Consider the following 11147-nt stretch of genomic DNA (forward strand, 5'->3'; position numbering starts at 1 on the left):
TATATATTATTTCTGGGCTGAATGGGCCGAAAGGTCTTCTTCTTGTCGCTCCTTTGTCTGGGGGCCCACTGGCAATCCTCTGACCCACGTTTATTGGACTCTAAGCTGACTTCTCCCAACACGTTGAATACGTGACCACGATAACTAGCCTATTCATATTTGGATCATCGTCAAAGAATTAGAAACAAACACGCAATAGTCTTCTTATTTATTCTTTTGAAAAAACACAGATTTGATAGAACAAAAAAGTGAAATTACACGAAATCAAAATATACTTATTAGAATCATAATGGGCAAAAACTTGTGTGAGACGGTCTCACAGGTCGTATTTTGTGTGACGGATATCTTATTTGGGTCATCCATGAAAAAGTATTACTTTTATGCTAAGAGTATTACTTTTTATTGTGAATATCGGTAGGGTTGACCCGTCTCACAGATAAAGATTCGTGAGACCGTCTCATAAGAGACTTACTCATCATAATAAGATATTGTATCTCTTCCATGCGAGACTGTCTGTTATATGTAGATTTTTGGGGAATTTTGTAGGCTCTGATACATGTGCGCCTAGTTGAATTTATAAGTGTTGATATTAAATAAAATTTTGTTTGATCTTAACTCATCAAAATTAATGTAAATCACAAAATAAATAACGCTACAAAATTTTATCATTATCTTACATAACAAAACTCATATAAGATCCTATCACCGGTCAATTTTGTGAGACATATCTTCTATCCTACTCGACTCTTGTAAAAGTTACTTCATGTATGAATCAAATCGACATGTCAAACAAATATCGATCCGTGAGATCGTGTCTTAAGAGAGCTACTCACACGTAGCAGTGAAAAAAGAAAAAGAAAAATCTGCACAATCTTGCACGAAAGGTAACGTACCTTAAAGTCTTGTTATATTAGTTAAATATCAAATATGAAGTAGTCTTGGATGAGTGAGAGTGGATAATGCCGGCCCAAATTCGTTATTTTTATCCTGTTTAGAAATTTCAATATTACCTAACAACTTCATTAGATAATGCAGCACTGAACCAATGGACAAATTGTACAAGAAAAGNCCAATCCTCACAGAGACATTATTTAGATCATATTAAATAATATTAAATTATAGAATAAATGTCGCTCATGAAATGTTAAAATTTTAAATTCTCATGAAAAATTAATTATCACGTAAAAAATTTACACGATCATAAATTTTATTTTATTTTTCTAAAAACTAAAAAAATCACAATTTAATTTCTTTATTTGATTTTTCGAACATTCTATTTTCTGAAAAGCATTGATTCGGAAAATACTGTAAACAAAAGAAAACACAGCCTTCTCTTTTACAAAGTGACATCGATTCGACCTAACACGGTTGAACTAAAGTCGTTCTTTTTTCTGGAAATTGGATCGATGCTATGGTTTACAGCTCAAAATTTATAAGCTTCCAGAATGATATACAAAATATTTCAATGGGAAATTTTTTTTTTTTTCTCATGTGTATTTATTTTTTTTCGATTTTGATATTCGATGTTGTCGAATTTCAATTTTGGTCTGCAATCTTTATTTTTTGTTATTTTTTTATTCATTTTTCAGATGTTATGATCTGAGCATACCAACATTTTCAATGAAAAAATTGTCAAAAAATCGAACATACAAAACTAAAACTAATATCTGACAACACAGAACATCAAAATTGCAAAAATAATATTTTTTTACGTCGGCTCGGATTAGAGATCAATCTCACAAAATTGACCCGTACAAAAATATATATAGAGATAAAAATAGATCATTCGATGTTACGGTTCAATTCAATCAAAATAATGCCATATAATATTTACTTAAAAAAGAAAAAATTTCAATTTTAGTTCAAACATACATAAAAACCGCCCTCCCTAACGTCTTTGTTAAATGGTTGCAAATCTTGATTTTTTTAGTTCTAAGGTTTGAGTGATTCCGTAATGTTTGGGTAAGCACTTACCTAAGCATGCCTACTGTGAATCGACGACAAAATTGCAAAAAGGAAGATGGATTTTGATTTGGTGGGTCTTTTCGTTGACCATGTCTCACCACAACATTTTTCGGTCAACTCATCCATTATCATGTATTGGAAGTGGGCAAACGCAGATTGATTTGGTTTTCAATCAAAGAAAAAAATTCAAAAAAACGAGAACCAAACTGGTTTGACTACACGATCAAAGATAAAGTCGTACCTAGTTAGTTTATATTTAGATTTCTTTTTTCATTTTTTTCAGTTAATACATTACTTTGATTCAACTACCATCACTTATTCAAAATATATTGAGTAGGTCTCTTGTGAGACGGTCTCACGAATATTTATCTATTATACGGGTCAACACTACCGATATTCATAATAAAAAGTAATACTCTTAGTATAAAAAGTAATACTATTTCATGGATGACTCAAATAAGAGATCCGTCTCACAAAATACAACCCGTGAGATCGTGTCACACAAATTTTTACCAAATATCTTTTACATGAACGTAATTTAGATAATTGATGATTTGTTTGAGAAAAAAGTTCCATGTAATGGATGTGCCAATGTGAATTGGGTAACATTGAGCTATGAATCCGGGAAAAATGGGCTTCAAGCCTCTTTGTCCCAAATCAGGTGAACTCGTTGTCATGGACGTATGTAATATGGGCTAGGACATTGTCTCTTGTGGGCTTTCAAAGTGAACCTTTTGGAACCATGAAACATTTTATCACCCACTATATAAATTAACGTTGTATTTATATTTTTTGTTTTTGTCTTAGAGAGGTAAGATACTGAACTTTAAATTCATCGTTTGCATGTTAATTACATTAATTTCAAATTCGTTTATAGAGTTTATAATCGAACTTTTTATTTGACTATGTTAGTTTAATATTTTGTAAAACCAAATTGTGCATGTCAACCAAAATGAAAAGAAGAAGAAGAAAAAGAGCAAATAATTATCTAAAAAGATAATAATTTAGCAGTTTTCGAATTGTACCTCGTGACTCGTTTTTTAGATTCACCACCCCTAACGAACACCTATTACTTTTATTACCTTCACGTATCAATATCGCTGACAAATATCTGGACCCTTGGTCTTCACGCTATCCGACCGTCAACTTCTGACCGTGACCGTACGTAATTTTAAAACTTTTTATAGGAATGCATGGAACCCGGACATTTTCGCTTTCCCTCCAGTGAGGCCATTCAAGAAAATGTTCAAGCATTTCACATCGATATGGTGACACTTTTTTTTTTTAAAGGACGAAAGCTTTGTGCAGCTCGATTGTAGAGGAAATTCCAAGTGCTGGGTAATCACCGTGGTGTGTAAAGTTCGAGTTCTTCTTCTTCTTTCTCGAGCTTTATTTCTGGATTTTTTTTAAAAATTTTATTTTGTGTTCGCGATTTGTTGTTGAAGATATTGGCGATCGCTCTTGTGTTGGATCCTATTATGCTTCTACTAGTCTTATGGATGATTTCAGTTCAAGATTTGTTCTTTGGGCAGAATGGATATTTTTCATGTTTCAATGTTGGTTAGCTGGGTGTTGATGAAGCGTTATATTTTGGTTTTTGGGTTCTAGTCCAGCTTTCTTTTGTTTGATTGGAGACAGGGAAGTTTCCATTTTAATAAAGGTGGCATTTATGTCCAGGTCTATCTGAAGATGGACATGTTGCTAGCTATGATAAGTTATAGGAGTATATTTGGTCTTGGAATGCTATTTAATTTGTCCGCTTCAAGAAGTTCTTCATCCATGTTTAGTTGGAAGCCATATAAGTATAAATATTTGTCTTATGTCCAGCTATAATGTTCTTAGAGCCAATCATCTATAGACTTCCCTCGCAGTCGAACCATTCGCCAACTGTACGAGGAATGCAGGCTTTGAACTGAGTGCAGTTACTATGGATGAGAACGTCTCAAATTTCTTGATATAATTTTTTCGTGGCTTTTCTATACTTTGGTCAGTTGTTGCATCTGGATACTCGGTTTATTCAAATCAGATTTTTTTTCTTAGACGTCAATCTTCTTTATTATATAACCCATGGAGCGCAGATGGAATCTGTAAATTAACATATTATTTATTTATTAATGAAAGAATGTGAACAACAGACATGTGGGGATCAGGCCATTCATATAGCGTGGAGGCCTGCAACTGCGTGGAGACAGAATGGCCTGCTGATGAATTGTTGATGAAATACCAGTATATTTCAGATTTCTTGATTGCCTTGGCATATTTCTCAATACCTTTGGAATTGATCTACTTTGTTAAGAAATCTGCCGTGCTTCCATATAGATGGGTTCTTGTCCAGTTTGGTGCATTCATTGTTCTTTGTGGAGCGACACACCTTATCAATTTATGGACATTTACCATTCATACAAGAACTGTGGCTGTTGTCATGACCACCGCAAAACTTTTGACAGCTTTACTGTCATATGCGACAGCTCTTATGCTAGTGCATATCATCCCCGATTTATTGAGTGTCAAAACCAGGGAGCTGTTTTTGAAAAATAAGGCTGCCGAGCTAGATAGAGAAATGGAATTGATTCGGAATCAAGAAGAAAAAGGTAGGCATGTTAGAATGCTAACTCATGAAATAAGAAGCACTCTTCATAGGCATACTATACTGAAGACCACATTCGTTGAGCTGGGAAGAACATTGGCTTTGGAAGAGTGTGCATTATGGATGCCGACACGTAGAGGATTAGAGCTTCAACTGAACTACACTCCTCGTCATCAAAACCCGGTAGGACGTACCGTACCTATTCAACTTCCTGTGATCAATCAAGTGTTCAACGCTAATCATGCAGTGAAAATCTCTCCAAGTTCTCCCATTGCCAGATTTCGACCTGCTGGAAAATACTTGCCCGGTCAGGTGGTTGCTGTCCGTGTCCCACTACCGCATCTTTCCAATTTCCAGATACATGATTGGCCTGAACTCTCCACGAAACGTTATGCTTTGATGGTTTTGATGCTACCTTCAGATAGCGCAAGACAATGGCATATCCACGAACTGGAGCTTGTTGAAGTGGTGGCAGACCAGGTTCGAATTTTGTCACATCTATCCCCAACCATTTCCATGCTCCCCTTTTCTTTGTATGGATAGATCCATATATGTCATTGTGTATTATATGTCTTCATGGTTATGTGATGATATCTTGGAGTTTCTTTCCTCTTTGATTATCCTTGAAACAGGTAGCAGTTGCTCTTTCACATGCTGCAATTCTGGAAGAGTCTACGAGGGCGAGAGATCTTCTTATGGAACAGAATATTGCCCTTGATCTAGCAAGAATAGAAGCAGAGACAGCAGTTCGAGCTCGTAATGGTTTCTTGGCTGTGATGAATCATGAAATGAGAACTCCCATGCATGCTATTATCGCTCTCTCATCCTTGCTTCAAGAAACTGAGCTCACAGCCGAGCAACGTCTGATGGTCGAGACAATCCTTAAGAGCAGCAACCTTTTGGCCACGCTTATCAATGATGTCTTAGATCTTTCAAGGCTTGAAGATGGTAGTCTTCAACTTGAGTTAGGAAGTTTTAGCCTTCATGCACTATTTAGAGAGGTACTCGTGCTGAATTGCTTGTTTTGACTTACGTTCTGTTTCATGCTTCTTGCTAACAGAGATACCCGCCTCTTATTATAGGTCCTGAACTTAATAAAACCTGTAGCATCAGTGAAGAAGTTATATGTTACACTGAATTTATCTCCAGATATGCCTGAGTGCGCTGTTGGGGATGAAAAACGGCTGATGCAAGTTCTTTTAAATGTCATCTGTAATGCTGTCAAATTCTCGAAAGTGGGTGGCGTCTCTATATCTGCTTTTGTTGCAAAGCCAGATGAGCTAAGAAATCCTCGATCCCCTGACTTTTTCTCTATACCTAGTGATAAACACTTCTATTTGCAAGTACAGGTTTGTTTCTGTTTCTACTTCTCTCTAGTTTTATTGATTGAGTTTTTTCTTTATTCCTTTCTAGCTTTTAATATGAATTCTTTATATTGTATAGGTAAAAGATACTGGTTCAGGAATAAATCCCCAAGATATTCCGAAACTTTTCATGAAATTTGTGCAGAGTCAACCTCTAGCTAATAAAAGTTCTGATGGTGGTGGACTAGGTCTTGCAATTTGTAAGAGGTATGGACTTCCTGATTCTGTCTTCTGAGTTATTGTTTTCTTTCTAAAACCTTTTTAGAACGATAAACTTTGCACTTTTTTCATTGGAACTTTTTGTATGATCAGGTTTGTAAATCTCATGAAAGGGCAAATTTGGGTCGAAAGCGAAGGTCTCGGCAAGGGTTCTACTGCAATATTCATTGTAAAACTTGGAATTCCTGGACGCTCCAATGAATTGAAGATCTCTCGTGTGCCAAGAGGGCCAGGAAATCAAGTGGAGAAAAACTTTTCTGGGCTCAAAGTCGTGGTAATGGATGGTAACTGGTTGGTAATTCATACACCTTCTGTCCTTATTGAGGTTCTAAATCTTTGGCATGTGTTGCCATTAGTATTCAACACAAGCATATTAATCATGACGGACAATTACATAACAATTTGTGATGCAGTGTCAACCGTACCAAAGGCCTCCTACAGCATCTGGGATGTGATGTTTTAGCTGTTGTCTCGGGAGACGAGTGTGTCAACGCAGTTACAAATGAACACAGGGTGGTGTTCCTCGATGTGAGCATGCCAATCGCCCATCATTTTATAGCTCAGGTCATGGCTCACCAACCTGCTGACAGACGAAGATGATGAGGATGTCTTGTATATGATTTTGAATCGGCTGTTCCATCCGTTGGCATTGGACTCGCTGGTGGAAAGTGAAAGGAAAAATAATTCTTGATTTCCAAAGATATAATTTATTTTTTAAAATTATGTTTTCTTTATTAATAAGATTATGTGAAATAATTAATTTTCTCGTAATATGGTATTATTGTTTAAAAGAGTTTATTTTAAAAAAAAACTCTTGTTTTCATATTTTGTAGGATTTCTTTTTGGGATAAACTCTAGGAGAAAATTTTTTATATAAAGAGGAGAATCTAATGGCTGAAAAAGACATTTGCACGACGAGAGATCAAAAGAGAAAATTCAATTCACAAGAACGTTGTCGCTTGAATAAGAGCAAAAAGAGCGTTCACTGATGGGACCGAATCCCTAACAGTAAGAACAATCACTCGCAATGTTGAGGTATTTGATTCAATAGCCATCTCTCGAAACACAAGAAAAAAAATCAAATTTTTGGGAAACAAGAACATTGTATTAAGATTGTTGGGATTCAATCAAGAAACGAATACAAAATACAGGAAATAAAAGTGATTGTTCATAAAACAAACTTTATAACATGATTAGAACATAATCAACAACATCATGCACAATATGTCGAGTATCAAAATAAAGCAAAATAAATCGATCACAAGTTAAACAAATTTCTCCTTGAATTAACGAACATCACACTCTAAACAGAATTCATATATCAAAATCCGTTGCACCAAAATATAGGCAAACAAAAGACCAACAAGCAAATTTGTTTCAATGTAAAATAAAAAAAAAATATTCCAACAAACAACATAAATATAAACTAACATAAATGATATATTGAGTGAAAAAACACTCTTACATTAACAAGAACCATAATTTTCATTCAAACTTTAAATTTAATTTAAATTTCCAACAAAATGCACAAAGTAAAAGGGAATTACTTAGAGATAAAGTCCAAGCATGCTTTTTGAGTCTTTCTGATCCATGTGATGAATTTAGAGCTTTTTCCAGCTAAGGTGGTATCGATTTGAATTTTCCTTGCAATAACCAATTTACTAGATTGTACCTCGGCACATTTATTATTTTGCTAGTTATAAGTTTAATTATTGGAGGAACATGGACTTAAAAGATACCCATACCACCTTTACTTCAATATATTTTACACTTAGCTGAAAAAAGCTCTAAACACATCACATTGATCACAGAGACTTAAAAAGCATGTTTGGAATTTATCTCTAACTAAGTAACTCGGTGGGAAAATTATTCATCAAAACTATGAACTGGAAATTGGTATCAACAACTTAAATCTTTTAAAACCTACAACATATGTAGGTGTAATTATTGTTTGTTTGTTTTTTTTTTTGGAAAATTGCATTTTTAATCTTGTAATTTTGTCACTTTACGATTTTGGTCTTATATATTATCAAATTTTAGTTTTAATTATGAATCTTTCGACATTTTTGCAGGTTTAGTTATTTTTTATCAAGAGTTCTGTTATGACACTACACACATCAGCATCGTAATGGTGTCATAAAATTACAAATATCAATTCTCCCCTTTTTCCCCCAACAATTAGTTTAGTGTGGAAAAAGGTAATGGCCTATCTCCATACTATAGGTGTGAGTGACCTTCTTCTTTCTCTCCCCAGTTTAAATTGTGAGATTTTTAAATTTTTAGCTATGCAAATATCTACTTATTATTTACACAAATACCATTTGAATCCAATCATATAAAGAGCGAGTCGATGTATTTATCATAATGGAAGATGATTTAAATCTAAGCTTGTCTACAAGCTTTCGGTTTAACGATGACAGCATGACATGAAAAAGCACAATGATATTTTAGTTTTGATGAAATATTATGCGAGTTTTCTATATTTTGACGAGAGAACATTAAATGATTTAAAAAAATATTGTGTGAAGTACTGGGATGAGTGACACGATTTATCTGTCTGAGTGCGCTCTTGTAATATGTCGTGTGAAGTTGATAACGGTGTATCATTTAGTTGGTTTTGTGAAACATCTATTACTATTATAAATATATGAGTTTGAATTGTGAGCTTACTTTTTTATCCTTTTATTTATTTTATAATTTGTCATCTTCATTTGGTTATTAAAGTAATTTTTTATGTTAATTTAATATGTTAATTAATAGTGTACTTAACTTTCATTTGTGAGTTTTCTTTTTTACCCTTTTATTTGTTTTATATTTTTCATGTTCATGGGGTTTTTAAGTAATTTTTCATGTTAGTTAATATGATAATTTATAGTGTAATTAACTCAATCAAATTAATTATTATTTTGATTTACTTATAAATTTATCATAATGTTATACATTTAAAAAAATTGTTACTATTACTAACATCTATTTTATTTTATTTCTATTACTATTATAAATATGTGACTTTTATTTGTAAACTTCATATTTTATCGTTTTGTTTATTGTCATTTTTCATATATAATTAATAGTGTATTTAACTCAATCAAATTAATTATTATTTTATTTTACTTTGTAAACTTACTATTTTACCTTTTTTTGGTTTTATAATTTGTGTAATGTTCATGATGTTCTTTAAGTTATTTTCTACGTTAGTTTAATAGGATTATTAATAGAGCACTTAACCCAATCAAGCTATTTATTATTTTAATTTTACTTTTATTTTAAATTTAAATTTTACTTTTATTTTTAAATTTAAATTTAATTACTTTAATTTATACAATGACATCAAATTAATAGAAAATCACTCTCATAATGTTATACATTAAAAAAATTATTAATATTACGAACATTAAATTAATAATAGGAAGACGAATGGAGATGAGTGACATTGAAAAAAATTAAATAATTAAAAAATATTAAGGTCATATAAAACATCTTCTTCCCATTTAAAATAGAGGTATTTTAAGACTACTTATGTATCAACAAATATATGTGATTCAGAGAAAATATTTGTATGTAGGTGATTTCAATATAAACATTTAAGTTATTTAGTCAATTTTCGATATATGATGTTAAATAAATATTATCTATTATCATTTGTAACCTTACCATTTTACCTTTTTTTTTTTACAATTTGTCATGTTCATGATGTTATTTAAGTCATTTTTTATGTTAGTTTAATAAGATCATTAATAGTGTACTTAACTCAATCAAACTAATTATTGTTTTAATTTACTTTTAAATTTAATTTTAATTACGAAATTTATATATTTCCGTCAAATTCATGAAAAATATCTACTATATTGATGATAGGTAATAATGGGCAGATGAAGGGTGATGAGTCGGATTGAATAAAAATAAATTATTAATAAATATTAAGATTATATAAAACTTCTTTCTCTCATTTAGAATAAAGATATTTTCAAACGTTTTATGTGTCAATAGAGATACATGATTGAGAGAAATGTTTGTATGTAAGTTATTTCAAACACTGTTTTTAAGCTATTTATTCAATGTTTTATATATGCTGCTAAATAAATATTACCAAATAATATGCTTCATTTGATCATTTTTGTATTTTTGCAATGAGATGGGTTTTTTAACATAGCATTACATGTTTTGGTGTTATATGTCGTTTGTATTGATCATGTTGTGTTTGGATTCTTTATGTGATTTGTTTATTCACCAAAAGAAAATATAAAACAAAACCATATATCCCACAAAAATGATTATTTTTAATTTTTTTCCTTGAGATATTTTGTTAATTTTAAACAAATATTTTGTTGATACATAAGTAGTCTTAAAATACCTCTATTTTAAATGGGAAGAAGATGTTTTATATACCTTAATATTTTTTAATTATTTAATTTTTTTGAATGTCACTCATCTCCATTCGTCTTCCTATTATTAATTTAATGTTCGTAATATTAATAATTTTTTTAATGTATAACATTATGAGAGTGATTTTCTATTAATTTGATGTCATTGTATAAATTAAAGTAATTAAATTTAAATTTAAAAATAAAAGTAAAATTTAAATTTAGAATAAAAGTAAAATTAAAATAATAAATAGCTTGATTGGGTTAAGTGCTCTATTAATAATCCTATTAAACTAACGTAGAAAATAACTTAAAGAACATCATGAACATTACACAAATTATAAAACCAAAAAAAGGTAAAATAGTAAGTTTACAAAGTAAAATAAAAATAATAATTAATTTGATTGAGTTAAATACACTATTAATTATCATATTAAACTAATATGAAAAATGACAATAAACAAAACGATAAAATATGAAGTTTACAAATAAAAGTCACATATTTATAATAGTAATAGAAATAAAATAAAATAGATGTTAGTAATAGTAGCAATTTTTTTAAATGTATAACATTATGATAAATTTATAAGTAAATCAAAATAATAATTAATTTGATTGAGTTAAGTACACTATTAATTATCATATTAA

General features: G+C 31.2%; 1 protein-coding gene across 1 annotated transcript; it reads left to right on the forward strand.

The window, feature by feature from the left end:
* Positions 1–3216: 3216 nt before the first annotated feature.
* On the forward strand, positions 3217–6799 carry LOC140964084 (ethylene receptor 1-like). Its single transcript, XM_073423610.1, has 7 exons — positions 3217–3303; positions 3810–5032; positions 5185–5553; positions 5635–5901; positions 5996–6123; positions 6229–6426; positions 6549–6799. The coding sequence occupies exons 2-7, from the start codon at positions 4103–4105 to the stop codon at positions 6733–6735; spliced, it is 2079 nt and encodes a 692-aa protein (XP_073279711.1). The 5' UTR covers positions 3217–3303; positions 3810–4102; the 3' UTR covers positions 6736–6799.
* Positions 6800–11147: the final 4348 nt, after the last annotated feature.

Source organism: Primulina huaijiensis, chromosome 18 (genome assembly GCF_012295235.1).
Source record: "Primulina huaijiensis isolate GDHJ02 chromosome 18, ASM1229523v2, whole genome shotgun sequence".
NCBI classification, from domain to species: Eukaryota; Viridiplantae; Streptophyta; class Magnoliopsida; order Lamiales; family Gesneriaceae; genus Primulina; species Primulina huaijiensis.